Consider the following 26,771-nt stretch of genomic DNA (forward strand, 5'->3'; position numbering starts at 1 on the left):
TCTGTGGAATTCTTTGCCACAGAAGGCCATGGAGACCACTTCATTGGGTATATATAAGCTGGATTATAGTTTCTTGATTAGTCAGACTGTCATAGGTTACTGGGAAAAAGCGGAGAATGAGGTTGAAGGGGAAAACAAATCAGCCTTGATAGAATGACGGAGCAGACTTGATGGGCCAAATAGCCTAATTCTGCTTCCATGTCTAAAAATATAGTTTCAAATGTCAATTTCCTATGCTGGGTGGGTCTAGAAGGTTTGGTTGAATGGTCTTGGAGAGTAACTTCATTCTGCAGAATCTATCCTGAGACAAAGTGAACTAGAATGGTTCAGTTTCACAAAAGAGACACTGAACGTGGTGGGAGGGCAGGGGAAGAGCTCGAGGAGAGTGGAAAAAGTGGGTGTAAAGGGAAGCTGGATAAACACAGGAGGAGCTGGATGGAAACGGAACAGCCCTGTATGTAGGCTGGAATAGAGGGGCTGAATGGCCTGTCTCAGATGTGAATTGCAGGCCCTACATTCTCTTTGGCAGCACATCCCTCACGCCAGAGATTGCCGACTGTTCTTTGGCTGTTGGGTGGTGTAAACCAGCCAGATACCACCAGAAGTACTGTTGGATCTGACAATGAACTCCACAGTTAATGCTGAGCCACTGGACCAAATTGGGGGAGCAAGTCGGCCGCACACAGTGTCGCTGGAAGAAACAAGAAATATGAGTTTGATAAAACTGTACAGCAGAGAAGGAGGCCAATGGATCAGAGCACTGCATCCAAACCCCTCTTCCTTACCAACACACAAAATGCTGGAGGAACTCGGCAGGTCAAGCAGTATCTATGGAAATGAATAAACCTTCGATACTTCAGACTGAGCCCCGTCACCATGACTGGAAAGGAAGGGCGAAGAGACCAGAATAAGAAGGTGGGGAGAGGGAAGGGAGTACTAACTGGCAGGTGGCAGGTGGCAGGTGGCAGGTGGCAGGTGGCAGGTGAAACCGGGTTGGAGTAAGATGGGCCGGTGGGGGAGGGAGGATGAAGTAAGAAGCTGGGAGGTGATAGGAGGAAGAGGAAAAGGGCTGAAGAAGAAGGAATCTGATAGGAAAGGAGAGTGGATCGCGGGAGAAAGGGAAAGAGGAGTGGCACCAGACAGAGGCTGTGGGCAAGGTAACGAGATGAGAAGAGGTAAGAGAGGAACCAGAGGCAGGTGATGGGGAGGTGAGGGAAGGGATGAGAGGGGAACCAGAGGGAGGTGATGGAGAGGTGAGGGAAGGGGTGAGAGGGGAACTAGAGAGAGGTGAGGAGAAGAGAAGGGGTGAGAGGGGAACTAGAGAGAGGTGATGAGGAGGTGAAGGAAGGGGTGAGAGGGGAACCAGAGGGAGGTGAGGAGGAGGTGAGGGAAGGGGTGAGAGGGGAACCAGAGGGAGGTGAGGAGGAGGTGAGGGAAGGGGTGAGAGGGGAACCAGAGGGAGATGAGAAGAGAAGGGGTGAGAGGGGAACCAGAACGGTGAAAAAAGAAAAAGAGATAGGGAGTGGGGAAAAAGTACCAGAAGTTGGAGAAATCAGCTTGGAGGCTACCCAGACAGAATATGAGGTGTTGCTTCTCCAACTGGAGGCCAATGGATCAGACTCACTCCCTCACTCTTATCCCATATCCTAGATCACTACACAAAGCATAAAACTGGTTATATCATGGTCTGGCATGGCAGTTCGAATGCAGAGGAGCATAAGAAGTTGCAGAGAGGTGGACAGCCCAGTTTATCACAGGCACATCCCTCACCACCATCAGTAGAATCTCCAGGAGATACTGCCTCAAGAAAGCAACATCCATGATCAAAGATCCCTCCATCCAGGCCATCCATCTTAGCATACCCACAACTTACTAACGCTAACCATACGCCTTTTAGGAATGTGGGAGGAAACCAGAGAAACCGGAGGAAACCCATGAGGTCACGGGGAGCGGAGGGGAGTGAACACCAATCTTACAGCTGTCACTGTAATGTGATGCGCCAACCGTGTGGCAATTTGAATACACAGGAAGATACAAAATTGCCAAGAGAGTGGTGGACTAAGCCTGATGCATCATGGGTGCATCCCTCCCCACCAGCACTGAATCCATCACCAAGGATCCCCACCAGCAGGCCATGCACCCACCTCACAGCTACCATCAGCAGGAAGCACAGGAGCCTGAAGTCTCACACCGCTCCCTCTGTTTCACATTACACACTGCTCCCTCTATTACACACTACACACCGCTCCCTCTATTACACATTACACACTAATCCCTCTATTACACACTACACACCGCTCCCTCTATTACACATTACACACTAATCCCTCTATTATACACTACACACTGCTCCCTCTGTTACACACTACACGTCGATCCCCTCTAATACACATTACACACTGCTCCCTCTATTACACACCACACACCGCTCCCCTCTATTACACATTACACACTAATCCCTCTATTATACACTACACACTGCTCCCTCTGTTACACACTACACGTCGATCCCCTCTAATACACATTACACACTGCTCCCTCTATTACACACCACACACCGCTCCCCTCTATTACACATTACACACTAATCCCTCTATTATACACTACACACTGCTCCCTCTGTTACACACTACACGTCGATCCCCTCTAATACACATTACACACTGCTCCCTCTATTACACACCACACACCGCTCCCCTCTATTACACATTACACACTAATCCCTCTATTATACACTACACACTGCTCCCTCTGTTACACACTACACGTCGATCCCCTCTAATACACATTACACACTGCTCCCTCTATTACACACCACACACCGCTCCCCTCTATTACACACTACACACTGCTCCCACTATTACAACTACACACTGCTCCCTCTATTACACACTACACGCCGGTCCCTCTGTTACACACTACACACTGCTTTGCTCTTCCCTCCCCAAATCTCTCCCTTTATTCTATTCTCCATTTTCCTCTCCTATTAGATTCCATCATCTGCAGCCCTTTGTCACCTCCACTCATCACCTCCCAGCCTCTGTCACTGTTCCCACTCTCCCCTCCTGCATCTGTCTATCACTCTCCGTACCCGGACCCACTCATCGTCACAGATTGTCAGCTATGATTTTGTGGCCATCACTGAATCATGGCTGAACAGTTGTAGTTGGAAGCTGAATGTCCAAGTTTACACATTGTATCGGAGGGATGGGAAGATAGGCAGAGGGAGTGGTGTAGCTCTGCTGGTAAAGAATGGCATCAAATCAGTAGAAAGATGTGATATAGGATCAGAAGATGTTGAATCCTATGGGTTGAGTTAAGAAACTGCAAGGGTAAAAGGACGTTGATGCAAGTTATATACAGGCCTCCCAACAGTAGCTGGGATGTGGACTACAGATTACAACAGGAAATAGAAAAGGCGAGTCAAAAGGGAAATGTTATGATAGTCATGGGAGATTTTAACTTGCAGGTCAATTAGGAAAATCAGGTTAGAAATGGATCTCAGGACAGTGAGTTTGCTGAATGCATACAAGATGGCTTTTTAGAGCCGTTTGTCGTTGGGCTGACAAGGGGATCAGCTACATAAGATTGGGTGTTATGTAATGAACAGGAGGTGATTAGGGAGCTTAAGGTAAAAGAACCCATAAGAGGCAGTGATCACAACATGATGAAGTTCAACTTGAAATTTGATAGGGAGAAAGTAACGTCCGATGTAGCAGTATTTCGGTGGAGTAAGGGAAATTACAGTGGTATGAGGGAGGAGTTGGCCAAAGTAAATTGGAAGGAGCTGCTGGCAGGGATGACAGCAGAGCAGCAATGGAGCGAGTTTCTGGGGAAATGAGGAAGGTGCAGGATAGATGTATTTCAAAATCAAAGAAATACTCAAATAGCAAAATAGTACAACCGTGGCTGACAAGGGAAGTCAAAGCTAATGTAAAAACAAAAGAGAGGGCATACAACAAAGCAAAAATTAGCGGGAAGGTAGACGATTGGGAGTTTTTAAAAACCTACAGAGAGCAACTAAAAGTATCATTCGAAGGGAAAAGATGGGATATGAAATAAGCTAGCAAATGATATCAAATGGATAGTAAAAGCTTTTTCAAGTATGTAAAAAAATAAAAGCGTGATGAGAGTGGATATAGGACTGCTAGAAAATTAGGCAAGAGAAATGATTACGACCAGGAAAGGAAATGGCAGATTAAATATATGAGTATTTTGCATCAGTCTCCACTGTGGAAAACATTTGCAGCATGTCAGATGTTGAAGGGTGTGAGGGAAGAGAAATGAGTGCAGTTACTATTACAAGGGAATAGCTGCTCAAAAAGCTGCAAGGAGGAAGGCAGCAGAAAGGAAATTATGGACCAGTTAGCCTGACTTCAGAAGTTGGAAATATGGAGAAGTCAATTGTTAAGGATGAGGTCTTGGAGTACGCAGTGACACAGGACAAGATAGGACAAAGTCAGCATGGTTTCCTTAAGGGAAAATCTTGCCTGACACTTGTTGGAATGCTTTGAGAAGATTACACAAAGGATAGATGCAGTGGATGTTGTGTATTTGGATTTTCAGAAGGTCTTTGACAAGGTGCCACACATGAGGCTGCTTACCAAGTTAAGAGCCCATGGTATTACAGGAAAGTTATTCGCATGGAAGGAACACTGGCTGATTGGAAGAAGGCAGTGAGTGGGAATAAAAGGATCCTTTTCTGGTTGGCTGCCAGTGACTAGTGGTGTTCTGCAGGGGTCAGTGTTGGGACCACTTCTTTTTCTGCTGCATATCAATGATTTAGATGAAGTGCCAATTTTACAGCTGATACAAAGATTGGTGGAGGGGCAGTTAGTGTTGAGGAAACAGGTAGGCTGCAGAAGGACCTAGACTGATTAGGAGAACAGGCACGAAAGTGGAAAATGAAGTAAAAAGTTGGAAAACGCATGGTCATGCACTTTAGTAGTAGAAATAAATGTTGGAGCTATTTTCTGAATGGGGAGAAAATCCAAAATTCTGAGATGCAAAGGGACTTGGGAGTCCTTGTGCAGAACACCCTAAAGGTTAACTTGCAGGTTGAAACAGTGGTGAGGAAGGCAAATGCCATGTTAGCATTCATTTCAAGAGGTCTAGAATACAAGAGCAGGGATGTGATGCTGATGCTGTATAAGGCACGGGTGAGGCCTCACCTTCAGTATTGTGAACAGTTTTGTGCTCCTTATCTAAGAAATAATAAGAAATAATGTGCTGGCAATGGAGAGGGTTCAGAGGAGGTTCACAAGGATGATTCCAGGAATGAAAGGGTTATCATTGGAGAAACGTTTGATGGCTCTGGGTCTGTAGTCGTTGGAATTTAGAAGGATGAGGGGGGATCTCATTGAAACATTTCTAATGTTAAAAGACCTAGACAGAGTAGATGTGGAAAGGGTGTTTCCCATGGCGGGGGCATCTAGGACAAGAGGGCACAATGTCAGGATAGAGGGGCGCCCATTTAAAAGAGAGATGGGGAGAAATTCCTTAAGCCAGGGAGTGGTGAATTTGTGGAATTTGTTACCACAGGCAGCTGTGGAGGCCAGGTCATTGGGTGTATTTAAGGGAGAGATTGATATGTTCTTGATGGGATATGGCATCAAAGGTTACAGGGAGAAGGCTGGGAAATGGGGAAAAAAAGGGTCAGCCATGATTGAATGGCGGAGCAGACTCGATGAGCCAAATGGACTAATTCCTCTCCTATATCTTAGGGTCTTAACATTTTCCAGCCTCTGTCACTTTTCCCACCCAGATTCATCTATCTTTCGGAGTTCAGGGTGGCATGGCTCTGTGTGGCTCAAAGACTTTAACCCCACCTGGGCAAGCTGGAGTTAGATGCTATTTCTCCAGCAGGACTTACCCTTCAAGTTTTGGGCGAGAGTTGCACCATCGAAGACGGAGAGAGAAATCCTGCACTCTTCGCCATCCAGACTGCTGTTAAAAGCTTTAACCTCAAGTTTAATAACCCTGTTCTTCGGTGCGACAATCCTCCACAAGCAACTGCGACACAGGAATGCAAAAGCCAGCATGGATAACTTCATTCACAATTGCTCTGAACTGAATCCACAACTATAGGTCAAGAGGACAGCCAGAGACATTTTCCCAAGGTGCAACAGCTAATACGATGGGGCATAATTTTAGAGTGAGTGGAGGAAAGTATGGAGATCCCCGGAGTAAGTTTTGTTTTACACAGTGAGTGATGAGTGTGCGGAACGCACTGCCAGGGGTGGTGGTAGAGGCAAACATATTTGGAACATTTAAAAGACTCTTAGATAGATACACGGATGATATAAAAATGGAGGTCGATGTCAAAGGGAAGAGTTAGATTGATCATAGGGTAGGTTAAGGGTGCGGCACAGCATTGTGGGTTGTTTTATGTGTCAGTGCCGGATCATACCTTGGTTCGGTAATGTAACCAGGTGATCGGATCTCCCCCTGAGATCCCATCAAAATCACATTGGTACATCCAGTGGAAAAGTTAACCATCTTGAGCAAGTCTGCCGAAGGCCGCATGTCCTCTGGACTCTGCAGATCTGCCCCTATTCGAGAAACAAACGTAAGGTCACAGGCGCATGTGCTACGCCTTCACAGCCCCGTAGGAGGGTTAAATGGCTCTTTCCAAAGCAGATCTCACACACACACACAAATAGAAAGAAACATAGACGCAGGCACACAAAAATAGACACGCGCGGGCGGGCGTGCGCACACACACACACACACACACACACACACACACACGGACACAGAGACACACGGACACAGAGACACACGTGCACACAGACACGTCTACTTAGACAGAAACAGGCACACACATACATACAGAGATACACAGTGACACACACAGACACACAGTGACACACACAGACAAACACACACAGGTACACAGCGACACACACAGACAAACACAGATACACAGTGATACACACAGACAAACACACACACACACACATACAGAAATACACAAAACTGTTCACAATACTCTGAGTGTGGTCTGACCAACACCTTGGGAAGCCTGGGCATTACATCTGTTTTTATATAGTCTAGTCCTCTAGAAACAAATGCTAACATTGCATTTGGCTTCTTTCCTACTAACAAATTGAATGCTCTGCCTTTTGGAACACGGCTGAGTGGAAATTGGTTGCTGAGTTTCCTACACTACAGGACTGAATGAGCCTCAAAAGCACTTCATTGGAGGTACTTTGGAAAGGGTTTTTACTGTACCGGAATGTTCTACGTTCTGTGCTCTGAAAGTACAACACTTTCACAACCTCTGGGATATTCCAAAGTACCTCCAATGAAGTGTTTTTGAAATGCATTCATTCCTGTAATGCAGAAAACTCAGCAACCAATTTCCACTCAACCGTGTTCCAAAAACACAGCTGACCATTTAACTTGTGCTATGATCAATCTAACCCTTCCCTCCCACATAACCCTCCATATTTCTATCATCCATGTGCCTATCTAAGAATCTCCTACATTTTCTCTCAACAACTTAACAAGCAAATAATTCAATCAACCCTGATACACAATGTGTCTTCAACAAAAGGATTCCAACTCTGGTACCTAATTCCAAATTACACTGATGAATAGAGATCGAGCACTGGCTTGCAATTCTGGATCGATTTCCAGATTAATTTTTTATATTATTATTTTATTATTACTTTCTGAATGATTTTTATAATATTTTATCAGCAAAAGACAGGAACTGGTCATAGAGGGATCAGAAGTGGAAAGAGTGAGCGATTTCAAGTGCCTGGGTGTCAATAACTCTGAGGACCTAACGCGGACCCAACATCTCAATGCAGCTGCAAAGAAGGCAAGGCAGTGGCTATACTTCAGGAGATTTTGGTACGTCACCAAAAACACTCACAAATTTCTACAGATGTACTATTCTGACTGGCTGCATCACTGTCTGGTATTGGGAGGAGGGGGCTACTGCACGGGATTGAAATAAGCTGCAGAGAGTTGTAACTTAGTCAACCCCATCATGGACAATAGCCTTTGTAGCATCCAGAACATCTTTGAGGAACAGTGCTTCAAAAAGGCAGCATCCATCATCAAGGACCACCATCACCCAAGCCATACATTGTTCTCATTGCTAACATCAGGGAGGAGGTACAGGAGCCTGAAGACACACACTGAATGATGCAGGAACAGCTTCCTCTCCCCCACCATCAGATTTCTGAATGGACAATGAACCCGTGAACATTACTTCACTACTTTTTATTTCTATTTTTGTATTATTCAGTTTAACTATTTTATATTTATAAAGATGACAAATTTCACAACTTATGCCAGCGATATTGTACCTGATTATGATTCTGACTTGAGCAGGCAGCTCTGTCTCTACCAGTGGCACTGAGGTGGAGACAGTTGAGAGCTTCAAGTTCCTAGGTGTACATCGCCAACAATTTGCCCTCATCCAACCACTGCCAAGAAAGCTCAATTGTGCTTTTACTTCTTCAGAAGGCTGGGAAAATTTGTCTTATGCCCAAAGACCCTCACCAACTTATACAGACATATCACAGCCCAGTACATCACCACAATCCGATCTGCCCTCCATTGACACTTCTCGCTGCCATGGTGAAGCAGTATCATCAAGGATCCATCCCACTCAAAACATTTTCTCTGCTGCTGGGCAGAAGATACAAAAGCCTGAAAGCACATTACACCAGACTGAAGGACCGTTCCTATTCTGTTGTTATCAGATACTGATCGGAATGCTCATACACATAATCTCAAATGGTTTTGGGAAAGTGGTTCTAAATTTATGAGCAAAATCAATAGCTTAACATACCTGGTAAGATTGATCTGCTGTGCCGTATTAATTCTGCAATACAAGGTACACACGTTCAGTCCTGCTGTGCCATGTCAACTTGACTTTGCATACAATGATTGAGGAGGGATTACAAGGTGAGGGTAAAGGTGTGAGAAACATCTGGGGACCACCAGGGTAGTGTCGCGGTTATTATGGTGCTTTCACAACTTTGGTATCGAGTTTGGAGTTCAACTCTGGCACTGTCTATAAGGAGTTTGTACCTTCTCCCTATGGCTTTCCTCCGGGTGCTCTTGTTCCCTCAAGTAGTTAATTGTTCACTGTAAATTGTTGCATGGATAGGGTTTCCATAGGTGCATTTAATGTCAGAGAAATGTCTACAATATACATCCTGAAATTCTTTTCCTTCACAAACATCCATGAAAACAGAGGAGTGTCCCAAAGAATGAAGGACAGTTAAAATGTTAGGACCTCAAAGACCTCTAAGCCCCTATCTCATACAAAGGCAGCAGCAAGACAATGAACACCACCCCCCCCCCACCAGCAAAAGACATCAGATAGGGTAGGGGTAATTCGTTGAGCCGGAAGGGCCTGATCTATACTATCTCTAAATTAAATAAATAAATTCAGTTTAACAGCATCATTCACTGAGAGAGGGGTTAGAGGGCTCAGTAAGGAACAATTTGAAGGCGGTACTGTATATGTGGGAAAGAGGCAAGGAGACAAAGGGACAAGAAGGTATCGAAGAGGCAGAATAGTGGTGAGTGATGCACAGTGAGAGCGGATGGTAAATCCTTGGCAAGGCGCCGTAGTGTAGTGGTTTGCATAACACTTCACAGTACCAGCGACACGGGTTCAATTCCTACCACTGTCCGTAAGGAATTTGCCCGTTCTTTCCGTGACTAGGTGCTCCGATTTCCTCCCACATTCTGAAGACACATCGATTAGGGTTAATAAGTTCTGGGCAGGCCAGGCTGGCGCTGGAAGTGTGATGACACTTGTAGGTTGCCACCAGCACATCTCCGGACTGCGTTGGGGAGAACGTACACACTCCTTGCAGACAATAGTCAGAATTGAAGCCAGGTCACTGGCGCTGTAATAGCATTATGCTACCAGCTACACCACCGTACTTCCCGGTATGGTCCAGGTTTTGTATTATATGTAGATACAGCCCAGTCAATCACAGGAAAAGCTCTCCCCACCATTGATCACATTTACAAGGAGCACTGTCACAGGAAAGCAGCGTCCATCATCCAGGACCCCCACCACCTGGGCCCTGATCGCTTCTCATTGCTGCCAACGGGAAGGTAGTACAGGAGCCTCAGGACCCTCACCACCAGGTTCAGGGGCAGTTACTATCCCTCAACTATCAGGCTCTTGAATCAGATGGGATAACTTCACTCACCCCAACACTGAACTGATTCCACAACCTAGAGACTTACTTTTAATGACTCTATGACTCATGTTCTTGATATTTATTGCTTATTTTTTATGGATTTGCTCAGCTCGCTGATTTTTGTACATTGATTATTTGTCAGTTTCTGCCATGTGCAGATTTTCATTGATTCTATTGTGTTTCTTTCCATTTTCTGTGAATGCCCACAATGAAAATTAATCTCAGGGTTGTATATGGAGATACTTATGTAATTACATAATAAATTTACATTCCACAGTACATTTATTATCAAAGTATGTACACAGTACACAACCTTAAGATTTGTTTTCTTGCAGGCAGCCACAAAACAAAGAAACATGATAGAACCCGCTGAAAAACACTCAAACGACAAAAACTGTCAAACACCCTATGTGTGAAAAAAGAAAAAAATTGTGTAAACAAAAATAATTAACTCACAGCAGAACATTAACCACAGAGTTACTTTGAACTTTGAACTTTAAGTAAAGTGGATGTAGCCAATCACGTTAGTGAGAGCACTTCAGCTCTAAGGAGCTGCCCTATCCAAACCCATTGCTTCGAGATGTTGAGCCAATCCCAGTGAGTTACAGTGACCTCAGTTCCATACCGCTGTTCGTGGTCTGCTGAATCCACAGTATCACGGACCTCACGTTGGTGAAGACGCTGGGGGTCCCTCTCTTTGTGAATGATTTCCTCCTGTTATCCTTCCAGCCACGACCACAGCCCATGCCCCATGAGGAGATTCCGGCCAGGGTCCAAGCCCCTCTGTCACTCCAGCACACCAGGGGGCCTCCGGAATCACCCTCCAGAAAGAAAAGTAGAGACGTGTCAAATCACAGGAATAGCACAATTACTTATGTCCTTAAGCCCATCGCCCCTACCAGGGCAGAGGCAGCTTGCCGGAGTCCTCTACCCTGGGCCAGTCTTTCAGTCTGCCAAGGTGTAGCCCATCAAAGATCCTTCCTTTATTAGAATTCAAGAGCCATGAGGTAATGTTGCAGCTCTATAAAAGCGGTTAGACCACCATTGGAATATTGTGTTCAGTTCTGGTCACCTCATTATCGGAAGGATGTGGAAGCGTCAGAGGAAGTACAGAGGAGATTTCCTGGGATGCTGCCTGGATTACAGAGTATGTCTTATGGTGGTAGGCTGAAAGAGCTAGGGCTTTTCTCTTTGTAGCCAAGGAGGATGGGAGGTGACGTGATAGAAGCGTACAAGATGATAGGAGGCAAAGGTAGAGTAGACGGGAAAAGTGGAAATGGCTTATAAGAGGGGGCATAATTTTAAAGTGTTTGGAGAAAAGTATAGGAGGTAGGTCAGATTTTTGCTTTTGCATGGAGAGTAATGGTACAGCTAGATACACTAGGGATATTTAAGAGATTCTTAGATAGGCACATGGATGATAGAAAAATGGTGCGTTATATATAAGAGAAGAGTTAGATTGATCTTAGAATAGGTTAAACTGTCAGCACAATATTGTGGGCTGAAGGGCCTGGACTGTGTGATACTATTTAGCTTCTACATTTCATTATGAACTTAAGCTTTACCTCATTGCTCTTTGTGGGATCTTTAATTATTTATTTATTGAGATACAGTGTGAAATTGGCCTTCCCAGCCCTTCAAGCCACGCCACCCAGCAATCCTCCGATTTAATCCTAGCCTAATTACAGGACAATTTACAATGACCAGTTAACCTACCGACCGTCTGCCTTTGGACTGTGGAAAACCAGAGCAACGAGAAGAAACCCACATGGACACAGGGAGAACGTACAAACTCCGTAAAGACAGCAGCGGGAATTGAGCCCATGTTTGTGCTATAAAAGGTGTGTTAAACACGATGTGCCGCCCAGCTGGCTGAATTGTTTCCTCCAGCCAGGGCAGCTCAGTAGCAGCTTGCTGGCTTTAGGACAACATGCAGGATGCTAGATAAATGTAATCCTTCCTTTATTCTCCTCCTTACCTGACAGGCATCCCTTCCCCCACCGGGGAGCCCTGCGCAGAGAAGTGTATTGCCCTTGAACTGTTTTATTATCGGTTTAATCAACTTTAAGCAGCTCTGAAGGTCTACGATGGGAAGCTCAACTTCCCGCGGAGTGTTCGATAACTTCCCACCTAGTGGACAGCACAGAGATTCAAGAATTCAGTCATTTCCAGTCTTTCCTTCATTCATACACACCATGTTGTCTAACGTGGATGATCATGGTCTTTCCATGACTATGATTGTTCTTGGCAAAGTTTGCCACCGAAGTGGTTTGCCATTGCCTTCTTCTGGGCAGTGTCTTTACAAGATGGATGACCCCAGCCATGATCAATACTCTTCAGAGATTGTCTGCCTGGTGTCAGTGGTCACATAACCAGGACTTGTGCACCAGCTCCTTATACGACCATCCGCCACCTCTGCCAGGGCTTCAATTGACCCTGATCAGTGGGGGGTCTAAGCGGGTGCTACATCTTGCCCAAGGGTGACCTGCAGGCTAGTGGAAGGAAGGAGGGCCTTACACCTCCTTATCTCCAACCCACCACCCTAATTTCACTTCCAGCACACAAGTGTAAAGGAGAACAAAATAATTCTTTATCTGGATCCGCTGCAGCAGATAGAAAAACACAATAAGATAAAGAACGCAATAATAAAAAACACAATAAATAGCGTATGTACTGTACGTAGATGCATTGAATGTCCATAAAGCACTTCATTACAATTGGTGTCAGTGCCACTGGATGATTGTCGTTCAGTACTGTAGGTGTAGCGTTCTTTGGTACAGGGATGATGACGGCTGATCTGACGCATGTGGGGCTAACACTGGGGTATGCAGGTGGGACAAGAGATGGAATAAACGTAGACGCATGTTTATTAGGAGCAAGTAGAGACCTTCACGGTCGCTAAGACAAAATCATAGAACTCCCTCCCTAACAGGAAATTGCAAGGACTGCAGTGGTTCAAGAAGGCAAGTCCGGAATAATTCTGGGATATCAAAGGGTTAACGTACAAGGAGCATTTGATGGTTCTGGGTCTGTACTTGCTGGAGTTTAGAAGAACGGTGGTGGGGGAGAAAGATCTCATTGAAATTTATCAAAAATAGAGTGGATGTGGAGAGGATGTTTCCTATAGTGAGGGAGTCTAGGGCAGAGGGTACAGCCTCAGAATAGAGGGACGTGCGTTTAGAACAGAAATAAGGAGGAATTTCTTAAGCCAGAGGGTGGTGAATCTGTAGAATTCATTGCCACAGACGGCTGTGGAGGCCAAGTCATTGAGTATATCTAAAGCAGAAGTTGATAGGTTCTTGATTAGTCAGGGTGTCAAAGGTTACAGGGAGAAGGCTGAAGAATGGGGTTGAGAGAAATGATAAATTAGCCATGATAGAATGGCGGAGCAAACTCAATGGGCCAAATGACCTAATTCGGCTCATACAGTATGTCATATGGTCTTATGGTCTTCTCAAGGGCTGCTAGAGACATTAAATTTAACGCTGGCTCAGACTTTGAAGCACATTTCCTTGAATGAGTGAAGCAGGAATCACTACAGCGGCTGAGAAGAATGGTCCATGGAAAAGGGATTTCAGACCTAAGGTTTGGTGGAGAGGCAGGTATTCCTCTCCCTGGAACAGTGAAGGTTGAAGGGAGATATGAGGGATCTGGAGCAACACACGAGGTGCTGTATCAACGCAGTGAATCCAGCACAGGGTCTGTGGAGGGAGACGACCGATCAGCGTTTCAGGTCCAAATGACTAGAAAGCAATTTTTTGAAGCTTTTCTCTTTGGAATGAAAGAGGATTAGTGGAGAGTCGATAGAGGTGTATAAGGTGATAAGAGGCATAGATCAAGGGGACAGCCAGGGACTTTTTCCTAAAGCAGAAATGCCCAATACAGGGGGTGCAATTTTAAGGTGATCAGAGAAAAGTATGGGGAGGGCGGTCATTATTGTGGTTACAGGGAGAAGGGTAGCGTGGTAACGTCGTGGTACAGTACCAGTGACCCGGGTTCAATTCCTGCGGCTCTCTGTAAGGAGTCTGTATGTTCTCCCCGTGACCGCGTGGGTTTCCTCCCACAGTTCAGAGATGTACCTGTTATGTGGTTAATTAGCCATTGTAAGTTGGCCTGTGAATAGGCTAGCGTTAAATCAGGAGTTGCTGGGTGGCATGGCTTGAAGTGTCAGGGAGGCCTGTTCCATAAGACCATAAGTTACAGGAGCAGAATTAGGCCACTTGGTGTATCGAGTCTGCTCTGCCATTTCATAAAGGCTGATCCATTTCTCTCTCAGCCCCAGACTCCTGCTTCTCCCTCTAACCATTCATGCCCTGACTAATCAAGAATCTATCAACCCCTACCATGTTCCATGCTGCATCCCAATAAGTAAATAAGTAAGGCAGGGAGAATGGGGTTGAGAGGGATAATAAATCAGCCATGATGGAATGGTGGAGCAGACTCAATGGGCCAGGTTGTCTAATTCTGCTCCTACATCTTATGAAAGGTCTCGACCTGAAACGTGGACCACCTGTTTCCCTCCAGAGCTTTGATGGACTGGACAGGGTCATGATAGATTGGGGCTGAGCAGAGAGAGTGAAGCTGCTCCCAGGCTCTGATGATTCAAGAAACTAATCCAAACTCATGGACAAGATGTGGGAGGAATTTAGGAGAGACAATCTAACTTTGCCATGACTGCAAAAAGAGAAGGGTTGGGCATGGGGCTAGAAACCCCACTGTGTAAAAAAAAAGAGCTATAAAAACACCAACAGAAGCTCCAAAGACCTCATCCCTGGGAGAGGAAGGATCTTTGCCCAGAGGTGAAAGACTCTGGCGAGCTGCTGTCAGTGGCCAGTACCCCAGAAGGGCTGAAGGGCTAAAGTAAAAGTAAAAAAAATCTGATAATTACCATCAGATACTGGTGTGGCGTGTGCACATTACAACACTAGAAAAAGACACAGACCTGTTGTCCACAAGGAAATCATAATGAATCCTGGCTGGATTTCCTGATCTCCTCTTAGTCAACAGGTCTAGATCTTCAGACCCTGGGCTCTGCCACATCTACTTCCCAAAACTAGGCCTTACTCTCAGACAGACGCCCCCAGCCAGTGGCAGTGCAGGTGGTTCCCGTCTCAAAAGTATCATTCACTCCAGGAAGGCAGGCCGGATAAACATGGGAATCTGGAATGGGAAAGCACAGACACAACAGTTACTGGGATGCAATTCCCAAATGGGGTGCAGACTCCAGACCATAGCACAGGGACTGACCCTTCAGCCCACAACTAGTTAAACTAGTCTGCTCTTAATTACCCAAGTAACACAAACGAAATGCTGGAAGGACACCACAGGTCAGGCAGCATCTATGGAAATTAATAAACAGTCGGTGTTCCGGGCCGAGACCCTTCATCAGGACTGGAAAGGAAGGAGGAAGAAGCCAGAATAAGAAGGTGGGGGGGGAAGAGGACAAGCTGGAAGGTGATAAGTGAAGCCAAGTGGGTGGGGAGGGAGGATGAATTAAGAAACTGGGAGGTGATAGGAAGAAAAGGTAAAGGGCTGGAGAAGAAGGAATCTGATAAGAAAGGTGAGTGGACCATGGAAAAAAGGGCAGGAGGAAGGGAATCGGGAAAAGTAATAGACAGGTGAGAAGAAGAGGTAAGAGAGGGCCAGAATGTGGAAGTGACGAAGGGGGAAGAGGAGGAAACACTACTGGAAGTTAGAGAAGTTGATGTTCATGCCATCAAGTTGGGCTACATACAGAGTATGAGGTATTTCTCCTTCAACCTGAGAGTGGCCTCATCATGGCATTCGAGGAGGCCATGAACCGACATGTCAGATGGGAATGGTGATAGGAATTTAAATAGTTGCCACCATGAAGTTCTGCTCTTTGCAGATGGAGTGAAGGTGCTCAAAAAAGGCAGCCCCCAATCCATTGTGCAAAAGTCTTAGGTACACACATATGTATCACAAGAATGCCTAAGACTTTTGCACAGTACACAGTACTGTAGTAATTGCATTGTGCAGCTGGAACAAAAAAATTCTTGACATATGTGAGTGATGATGAGCCTGCGTATCCTTTGCTCGAGCCAGATTTACAAACTTCATCTCTGTTCCACATTGATAAATACAGTACTGTGCAAAAGTCAGGCACCCTAGCTATATATATGTGTGTGTGTGTGTGTGCCTAAGACTTTTGCACAGGACTGTATATACTTATTTGCAACCTATAGATATTTTTATTATTATGTATTGTAATTTTCTGCTGCCACAAAACAATAACTTTCACAACCTATGCTGGTGATGCTAAACCTGATTCAGAATTTGATTCTGATTTTGATCTACCAAAGCCATGAGGATGTATACATTAGAACAAAAATCCTCAAAGGAAACAGGTCAATAAGTAAAGTAAAACACACGAGATGGCAGATGCTGGAACGTGAGGCAACACACCAAGCGTTGGACGGACTCAATGGATGAGGCAGCATCTATGGAGGGGAATGTTTCCGATCCAGATGAGGGGTCTCATCCGAAAGGTCAGCTGTTCATTTTCCTCCATGAATGCTGCTTGGCCACTGAGTTCTCCAGCATATTTTGTGTTACTCTGTAAATAAAAGATTTTTTCATCAGAAGTTACCAAAGGTGAAGCTGCCACTGAGTTCCAGAAGAGCGACATCAAACTCCACAGGGTAGTTAGACTTGAACTTGGGATGGGCAATGATCTGTTTGACAGTCTGGGTTTGCTCCTTACTATCCATGTTGTTCAGATGATGCTCCCCTGCTGTCACCGTCAATACTGACAGGATGTTCCTGAGTACAGAGGGAATAAGCAAAGAGCAACAGTGCAAGAGAAACACCCCTTCATCAGACATCTAGAGCCAGACAGCAGGGAAACAAGCCCTTGAATCAATGCTGACCATCAACCACCCATTTACATCATCATCATTATGTGTCATGTTTGACGTGGGTGATCATGCTCTTTCCATGACCATGGTTGCTGTTGGCAATTTTTTCCACAGCAGTGGTTTGCCATTACCTTCTTCTGGGCAGACGGGTGACCCCAGCCATTATCAATACTCTTCAGAGATTGTCTGCCTAGTGTCAGTGGTTGCATAACCAGGACTTGTGATATGTACCATGACCAGCCACCACCTGCTCCCATGGCTTGGCATGTCCTGATCTGGCAGCGGGGGGGGCGCTAAGCCAGTACTACACCTTGCCCCAAGGGTGACCTGAGAGTTGGTGGAGGGAAGGATCACCTTTGGGAGAGACGCACCTCCACCCCACCACCCAACACTGGATGCTCATCAGCTCCCCCGACATTCTGCCAATCACCTGCACATTAGACCCAAAGACCATAACACACAGGAACATTAAACTGTATGTTGTGGAATATGGGAGGTAACCAGAGAACCCAGAGGAAACCCACGCAAACAAATGGGATTGAACCCAGCTTGCTGGTGCTGTAATAATGCCATGTTGAAATGAGGCTAAAGGACCAAGAGGCATCCTCCAACTTTGACCTCTAATGTTCCCAGGCACCTTCAGGCGACCTCTTTGCTGTACAACATAATGGGCATGATTAAATATTCCCGTTTCCACCAGATACAGCTGAGAATCCAATGTATGTACAGTAAATAAAGATGTTTTTATGCGATTGAACAATCTATCGCTGCTTAAAACCAATGGAAACAATGGCAATTGTGGTCTTACTTCTCATCGGACTCCTCGAAGGAAATGTGGCTGCCAATCAGGGAAACAAGGTTTTTGACTACCAATGCCGACTACCTTGCTGGCAAGCTTACAGTCTCTAGCAACTAAAACTGAAGATCTCAGAGCTAGGGTGCTGCATCAGAGGGGCATTAGGACCATGTGATGATCAGTTCCTCATGATCATCTCCTCTTGGTGCACAAATGTATCAGTGTTATCCCAATTCTGCTCAGCAGACCTGGAATATCTTGCAATTAAGCACCGTCCATTTTACCTGCTGTGGGAGATTTCTGCGATCACTTTGGTAGCAGTGTACATTCCACCTCAGGCTAATGTCAAACAAGCTCTAGATTATCTGAGCAACTTGTATGAAACAGCACACCCTGACACCTTCACCATCATTTTGGGGGCCAGTTTGAAAAGTCGCTAAATAATTATTATCAACAGATCACTTGCAATACCAGAGGAAACAACGCACTGGACCATTGTTACACCACCATCAAGAATGCCTACCGTGCTATTCCATGCCCTCACTTCGGGAAGTCTGATCACCCATCTGTACTTCAACTCCTGAGTATATCAGAGACTGAAGACTGCAGCACCAGTGAGGACCAAGAAGGTATGGACAAGGGAAGCACAGGAGCGCCTACAGGACTGCTTTGAATCGGTGGACTGGACTGTATTCAGGGATTCATCTTCAACTGTGGATGAGTATGCTGCAGTTGTTACCGACTTCATTAAAACCTGTATGGATGAGTGTGTGACCACAAAGACTTGCTGTACATTCCCAAACCAAAAGCCGTGGATGAACCAGGAGGTACATCGTCTGCTGAAGGCTAGATCTGTGGCATTCAAGTCTGGCAACCCAGGCCTGTACCAAAAAACCAGGCATGATTTGTGGAGGGCTATTTCAAGGGCGAAAAGACAATTTTGAATGAGTTTGGAGGTGACATCAGATGCACAACGATCCTGATAGGGTTTGCAGGTCATTACTTCCTACAAAGCAAAATCTGATAGCATGAATAGCAGCAATGCTTCACTGCCACAGGAACTCAACGCCTTCTACACCCACTTTGAGAAGGACAACATAACTACAGCTGTGAAGATCCCTGCTGCATCCGGTGACCCTGTGATCCCCGTCTTGGAGACTGTCTTTAAAGGGAGTGAACATTCGCAAGGTGGAAGGTCCCAATGGAGTACCTGGTAAGGCTCTGAAAACCTGTGCCAACCAACTAGCGGGAGTATTCAAGGACATTTTCAACCTCTCATTGCTACAGTTGGAATTTCCCACCTGCTTCAAAGTGGCAACAATTATACCAGTGCCTGAGAAGAGTCGTGTGAGCTGCCTGAATGAGTATCATTCAGGAGCACTCACATCTATGCTGATGAAATGCTTTGAGAGGTTGGTCATGGCCATAATCAGCTCCAGCCTCAGCAAGAACCTCAACCCACTGGAATTTGCCCATGGCCACAATAGATGCAATCTCAATGGTTCTTCACACAGCTTAGATCACCTGTGTCAAGATGCTGTTTGTTGACTATAGCTCAGGGTTTAATGCCGTCATTCCCACAGTCTTGCTCAATAAGCTACAGAATCTGGGCCTCTGTACCTCCCTCGGTAATTGGATCCTGAACTTCCTAACCAGAAGACCACAACCTGTGCTGAATGGTAATAATATTAGAGCTTTGAACAGTGGCCAGTCGGCGTTTGGGATTGATGAGTAAGAGCAAATTAAAGGAAGGCAGGGTCAATTGCAGTGGCCATCGTCTCAGCGGACTTTGCTATAGTGAGAGTGGTGATCTTAGGGCTTCAGAGGCTACAGCGAAGAGAAGCTTCACTCAGAGAAAGCAAAGGAAAGAAAAGCTCAAGTTTTTTTTCCTTCTCTTCTTTATATCTGCTAAGATAGGACAGTAGAGATGCCAGGCAGGAGAGCGAAATGCTCCTCTTGTGGGATGTGGGAAGGCAGGGAGAGCTCCAGTGACCCTGATGACTACAACTGCAGGGAGTGCATCCAGCTGCAGTTTCTAACAAACCACGTGAAGGAGTTGGAGCTGGAACCGGATGAACTCTGGATCATTCAGGAGGCTGAGGGGTGATAGATAGGACACATAGAGAGATAGTTACACCCAAGGTGCAGGACACAGGAAACTGGGTGACAGTCAGGAAGGGGATAGCGGTTAAGGAGCCAGTATGAGTACCCCTGTGGCCATTCACCTGAATAACGGTTATCTCACTTTGAATACTAATGGGAAGGTTAAGTTTCTGCCACTGAGTCTGCCTCAGAAGGGAAGGGGGAGAATGGGCACACTGTGGTGATAGGGGATTCGATAGATAGAAGAATGAATGGACAGGAGGTTCTGTGGGCGAGAATGAGTTTCCCAGAAGCTATGTTGCATCCCAGGTGCCAGGGTCCGGGATATCTCGGATCAAGTCCTTGGCATTCTTAAGCGGGAGGGTGATAAGCCAGAAGTCATGGTCTGTGCAGCTACAAATGACATGGGTAGGATGAGTGACAAGCCTCTGAACAAGTAAGGGAGTTCGTGGAGTTAGGTGCTAAATTAAAGGGCAGGACCTCCAGGGTTATGATCTCAGGACTGCTGCACGTGCCACGTGCTAGTGAGGGCAACTAGGAAGATTATAGAGTTTAAGGCGCGGCTAAGGAGTTGGTGCAGGAGGGAGGGCATAAGATTTTTGGATCATTGGGCTCTCTTCCAGGGAAGGCGGAACCTGTACAGAAGGGACCATAAGACACAGGAGCAGAATTAGGCCATTCAGCCCATCGAGTCTGCTCCGCCATTCCATCATGGCTGATCCCAAATCCCAATCAACCCCATACATCTGCCTTCTCACCGTATCTTTTGTTGCCTGACTGATCAGGAAACAATCAACTTCCACCTTAAATATACCCACGGACTTGGCCTCCACCACAGTCAGTGGCAGAGCATTCCACAGATTCACTACTCTTTGGCTAAAAAAATTCCTCCTTACATCTGTTCTAAAGAGTCACCCCTCAATTTTGAGGCTGTGCCCTTTAATTCTAGATACCCCCACCATAGGAAACATCCTCTCCACATCTGCCCTATCTTGTTTTTTCAACATTCAGTAGGTTTCAATCAGATCCCCATGCATTCATCTATATTCCAGTGAGTACAGACTTAATGCTGCCAAACGCTCCTCATATGTTAACTCCTTCATTCGGGAATCATCCTCATGAACTCCCTCTGGACTGTCTCCAATAATAACACATAGATATGGGGCCCAAAACTGCTGACAATACTCCAAGTGCGACCTGACTAGCGTCTTCTAAAGCCCTGGCATTATCTCCTTGTTTTTATAATCTATTCCTTTCAAACAAATGCCAACATTGCATTTGCCTTCTTTACCACAGACTCAATCTGTAAATTAACCCTCTGGGCATCATAACGAGGACTCCTAAGCCCCTCTGCACCTCTGATGTTTGAAACTTCTCCCCATTTAGATAATAGTCCACACTAATGTTCCTTTTACCAAAATGCGTTATCATACATTTCCCAATACTGTATTCCATCTGCCACTTTTTTACCCATTCTTCCAATTTGTCTAAGTCCTGCTGCAATCATATTGCTTCCTCAGCATTACCTACCCTTCTACCTATCTTCGTATCATCCGCAAACTTTGCCCAAAAGCCATCAATTCCATTTTCCAAATCATTGACAAACAATGTGAAAAGTCACAGTCCCAATACTGACCCTTGAGGAACACCACTAGTCACTGGCAGCCGACCAGAAAAAGCCCCTTTTATTCCCACTCACTGCCTCCTGCTTGTCAGCCATTCCTCTATCCATGGCAGTATCTTTCTTGTAATGCCATAGGATTTTGTCTTGTTAAGCAGCCTCATGTGTAGTTCCTTATCAAACACCTTGTGAAAATTCAAGTAAATGACGTCAACTTTCTCTCCTTTGTCCACCCTGCTTGTTACTTCCTCGAAGAACTCTAACAGTTTTGTCAGGCAAGATATCTTTTCACAGAAACCATGCTGACTTTGACTTATTTTATCATTAGTCCCCAAATACCCTGAAATCTTATCCTTTATAATGGACTCCAACACTTTCCCAACCACTGAGATTAGGCTAACTGGTCTATAATTTCCTTTCTTTTGCCTTCCTCCCTTCTTAAAGAGTGGAGTGAAACTTGCAATATTACAGTCCTCTGGGACTATGCCAGAATCAAGTGATTCTTGAAAGATCATGACCAATGCATCCGCAATCTCTTCAGCAACCTCTCTCAGGGCTCTGGGATGTAGTCCATCTGGTCCAGGTGACTTATCCACCTCAAGACATTTCAGCTTGCCCAGCACTTTTTCCTTTGTAACAGCAAACTAGCCAACAATATGAAAGGGGACAGAAAAAGTTTCTTCAGATACATACAGTGTAAAAGAGAGGTAAGAGTGAATATTGTATCACAGGAAAGAATGCTGAAAAGGTAGTAAAGGGAGATAATGAAGTGGCAGATGAACTGAATAAGTTTTTGTATCAGTCTTTACTGTGAAGGACACTGGCAGTATGGTAGAAGTTCCATGTGTCAGGGGGCACGTAGAGTATGAAGTTACCCTAACTAGAGAGAAGGCCCTTTGGAAACTGAAAGCTCTGAAGGTAGATAAGTCACCTGGACCAGGTGGTGTACTGAAAGAGGTGGCTAAAGAGATTGTGGAGCTGATTACATCCTTGCTTTTATATTCTAGTCCTCTTGAAATGAATGCAAACTCCGCATCCACCTTCCTCACCACTGACTCAACCTGCAAATCAACATTAGGAAATCCTGCACAAGGATTCTCAAATACTTTTGCAACTCAGATTTTTGAATTTTTCCTCCATTTAGAAAATGGTTGTCACTTTTATTTCTTCGACAAAAGTGCATAACCATACACTTCCCAGCACTGTATTCCATCTGTTACTTTTTTGCCTATTCTCCTAATCTGTGTCCTACTGCAGCGTCTATACTTCCTCAAAATTACCTGCCCCTCCACCTATTTTTGCTTCATCTGCAAACTTGGCCACAAAGTCATCAATTCTGTCATCCAAGTCATTGACGTATAACGTAAAAAAATACGTCCCAACACAGATCCCTGTGGAACGCCACTAGTCACTGGCAACCTACCAGAAAGACTCCCTTTATTGCCACTCTATGCTTGCTGCCAATCAGCCAAGGCTCTGTCCATGCTCTATCTACCCATCCTGTAATACCATGGGCTCTTAACTTGTTAAGCAACCTCATGTGTGGCACCTTGTCAAAGGCCTTCTGAAAATCCAAATACACAACATCCACCAATTCTCCTTTGTCTATCCTGTTTGTTATTTCTTCAAAGAATTCCAACAGATTTGTCAGGCAAGATTTTCCCTTGAGGAAACCATGCTGACTATGGCTAATTTTATCATGTGCCTCCAAGTACCCCAAAATCACATCCTTGATAATCGATTCCAACATCTTCCCAACCACTGAGTTCAGACTAACTGGCCCATAGTTTCCTTTCTTCTGTCTCTTCCCCTTCTTGAAAAGTGGTGTGACATTTGAAATTTTCCATTCCTCTGGAACCATGCCAGAATCAATTCATTCTTGAAAGTTCATGACTAATGCCTTCACAATCTCTTCAGCCACCTCTTTCAGAACCCTGGGGTGTAGACCATCTGGTCCAGGTGACTTATCTACCTCCAGACCTTTCAGTTTCCCAAGAACTTTCTCCCTAGTAATGGTAACTTCACACACTTCTGCCCCCCTCACACTCTCAAACTTCTGGCATACTGCTAGTATCATCCAGAGTCTCCTCTATCCCGGAGAATGATCAGGCAGAGCAGTAATTGGCTGGGCAGGCAGGCCCCCTATACTGGAGACTGACATGGCAGGAAGGACCCCTATCCTAGAGAAATACCAGGCAGGCAGGATCCATATCCAGGATACTGACTTGGAATGCAGAACCCCAACCCCGGAGAATCTGAGCAGATTGGACCTCTATCCCAGAGACTGACCGGGCAGGCAGGACACATATAAGATCATAAGACCATGAGACACAGGAACAGAATTAGGCCAATGAACCCAACGTCTGCTCCGCTATACCATCATAGCTGATTTATTATCCCTCTCAATTCCGTTCTCCTGCCTTCTCCCCATAATCTTTGACATCCTGACTAACAAAGAACCTATCAATATCCACTTTAAATATACTCTATGACTTGGCCTACACAGCCACCTGTGGCAATGAATTCCACAGATTCTCCACTCTCTGGCTAAAGAAATTCCTCCTCATCTCTGTTCTGAATGGACGTCCCTCTATTCTGAGGCTGTGCCCTCTGGTCCTAGGCTCCCTGACTTCAGGAAACATCCTCTCCACGTCCACTTTGTTTAGGTCTTTCAATATTCAATAACTTTCAATGAGTTCCCTCCCACCCCGCCCCATTCCTCTAAACTCCAGCAAGTACAGACACAGAGCCAAACACACCTCATACATTAACCCTTTCATTCCTAGAATCATTCTCCTGAACCTCCTCTGGACCCTGTCCAATGCCTGCATATCTTTTCTTATATAAAGGGTCAAATATCTGCTCTCAACATTCCAAGTACAGTCTGACCAACGCCTTATAAAACCTCAGCAATATGTCCTTGTTCTTACACTTCCGTCCTCACAAAATGAATGCTAACATTGCTTTTACCTTCCTCACCACCGACTCAACCTGCAAGTTAACCTTTAGGGAATCCTGCACGTGGATCCATATCCCGGAGACTGGGCAGCAGGACATTAAGAAGGGACGAATTGCAATAAAAAAATCCAGAGTTACTTATTGATAGAAATGGACTGTTTCGAAGAACAAGCCAGTGACGAAAGGGCACCCGTTGGTTCTGTACCTGTCCCGTAAGCAGTGAGCAGCCGTTATTACCCACTTTGCTCCGATGATCGTCCCTCCACAAACATGCCTCTTACGCCGTTTCAAAGACACCTACAAAAGAAGATGAACGTGACTGAATGTGAGAAGATCGACACAAAATCCTGAAGGAACTCAGCCTGTCAGGCAGCATCTATGGAAGGAAATGATCAGTTGACATTTTGGGTTAGGGTCACAGTTAGGGCTGAGAAGGTCTACTAGTGGATCGAATCCCACCTACTTGCCAAGGGTGCGCTCCAGGCTGGAACTCCTTGCCTCCGACAATCCGCTTCCGCAACCTGTTCCAGACTCCTCCCCGCTCTGGAGCAGCGCCACATTTCACTGCTTGCATGAGAAACAGACAGGAAAGTTAGTTTCATGCAAAGAGAAAATTGCTGGAGGAACTCAGTGGGTCAGGCAGCATCTGTGGAGGGAAGTGGATAGTCAACATTCAGATTTGGACTCGGCCCCATTAGAACCAGCAGTGGAACCAATCCTGACCTAGAACATCGACCATTCCTTTCCCTCTACAGATACTCACAGCTTGGTAGGGCCGTAAAGAAAGCTGTTGGCACATTGGCCTTCACAAATCAAAGTACTGAGTACAGGAGTTGGGATGTTATGTTGAAGTTATATAAGATGCTGGTGATGCCTAATTTGGAGTATTATGTGTAGTTTTGGCCACATACCTACCGGAAAGATATAAAAAGGTTTGAAAGAGTTCAGAGAAAATTTACAAGAATATTGCCAGAACCGGAGGACCTGAATTACAGGGAAAGATTGAACAGGTTAGAACTTTACTCCCTAGAATGTAGTAGATTGAAGGGAGATTTGGTAGAGGTATACAAAATTATGAGAAATACAGGTAGGGTACATGCAAAGAAACTTTTTCCACTGAGGTTGGGTGAGACTAGAACTAGAGGTCATGGGTTAAGGGTGAAAGGTGAAAGGTTTAGTGGAAACTCCTTCACTCAGAGGGTCGTGAGAGGGTGGAACAAGCTACCGGCGCCAGTAGTGCATGCGAGCTTGATTTGAACATTTAAGAGAGGTTTGGATAGGTACAGGTATGGCAGGGGTACGAAGGGATTTGGTCCCGGTGCAGGTCGACGGGAGTGGGCAGTTTAAATGTTTTGGCACGGACTGACAGACCTGTTTCTATGCCGTACTGGTCTATAACTCTATGCCTAGAAGGCACCGTTGTAGGGAGAATCAACCTCTTCTCTTTAACTATGAAAATCATTAAAGAAGTAAATTCAGGCTTACCGTTCGGATTCTGCATTGATTTCGAATCTGTGCCAGCACTGGCGTGAAGCATTACCACAAGCAGGAAGAGCTTAGCAGGAAACATCAGCATCGTGGTCAGTGTGCAAGAGAGAGGAGGAGCAGGAGACGGGGAGAGCAAGAAAGAGAAAGAAGCAGAGAGCAAGAGAGCGGAAGGGAGAGAGAGAGAGTCAGAAAGAGATGTACAGTTCTCCAGCCAAGTGGAGGACAGCCGAGATACCAACTGCCACTGCCCAGTTACTGTTTAACCAGGATGGTTGCAACTGTTCAAGAGTGAAGAACTCTCGCCTGAGTTTATACTGGAGCGATGATTCACTGTAAAGGCTGCATGAGGGAATATAAATCACATCACTGATTTTTACACGGCCCCAGTGAATCACTTTGAATTCCTGGGGGTCAGAAGTGATAACAGACGTCAGTCTCTCTTCTCTGTGGGGTCAGAGCAACAACAGAGGTGGACATTGAACTTCAAGTCATGTGGCCAACTTGTCCATAGCAACCAAGATGTCTCATCTCATTTGCTGTGACTTGGCCTATATCCCTCTGAACCTTTCCTATCCAAGTACCATACAACCGTCTTTTAAACATTGCAAGCAGGTTAAAGGTGAAAGGTGTAAGTTTTAAGGGGAATATGAGGGGAAACTTCTTCACTCAGAGTGTTGTGAGAGTGTGGAACAAGCTGCCAGAGGAAGCAAGCAGGTTCAGTTTCAATGTTTTAAAAGAAACTC

General features: G+C 45.5%; 1 protein-coding gene across 3 annotated transcripts; it reads right to left on the reverse strand.

Annotated features, from left to right (window-relative positions):
- Positions 1-553: 553 nt before the first annotated feature.
- On the reverse strand, positions 554-26,293 carry LOC140205575 (ovochymase-2-like). 3 transcript variants are annotated; one of them, XM_072273210.1, is made up of 11 exons: positions 26,026-26,293; positions 25,004-25,104; positions 24,746-24,837; positions 16,795-16,967; positions 15,249-15,344; positions 12,163-12,314; positions 10,810-11,005; positions 8,810-8,842; positions 6,410-6,551; positions 5,873-6,012; positions 554-691 (listed from the first exon to the last, which is right to left on the reverse strand). In XM_072273210.1, exons 1-11 carry the CDS (start codon positions 26,114-26,116, stop codon positions 636-638), a joined length of 1,272 nt encoding a protein of 423 aa, XP_072129311.1. In that variant the 5' UTR covers positions 26,117-26,293; the 3' UTR covers positions 554-635. The 3 variants fall into 3 exon arrangements, with proteins under 3 accessions (XP_072129311.1, XP_072129310.1, XP_072129312.1); XM_072273209.1 differs by having other exon boundaries at positions 25,004-25,107; XM_072273211.1 differs by lacking the exon at positions 8,810-8,842 and having other exon boundaries at positions 25,004-25,107.
- Between the last annotated feature and the right edge of the window lie 478 nt (positions 26,294-26,771).

This window comes from Mobula birostris, chromosome 11, assembly GCF_030028105.1.
Source record: "Mobula birostris isolate sMobBir1 chromosome 11, sMobBir1.hap1, whole genome shotgun sequence".
Taxonomy (NCBI): domain Eukaryota; kingdom Metazoa; phylum Chordata; class Chondrichthyes; order Myliobatiformes; family Myliobatidae; genus Mobula; species Mobula birostris.

Bases quoted from the DNA above. Each gene is read 5' to 3' on its own strand.
- LOC140205575 (XM_072273209.1), bottom strand. From the start codon at position 26,116: ATGCTGATGTTTCCTGCTAAGCTCTTCCTGCTTGTGGTAATGCTTCAC. The intron at 25,108-26,025 runs GTAAGCCTGAAT...TTCTCATGCAAG, and splicing joins ATCAATGCAGAATCCGAACG to CAGTGAAATGTGGCGCTGCT. The intron at 12,315-15,248 runs GTAAGGCCTAGT...GCTGTCCACTAG, and splicing joins CTGGGGGCGTCTGTCTGAGA to GTGGGAAGTTATCGAACACT.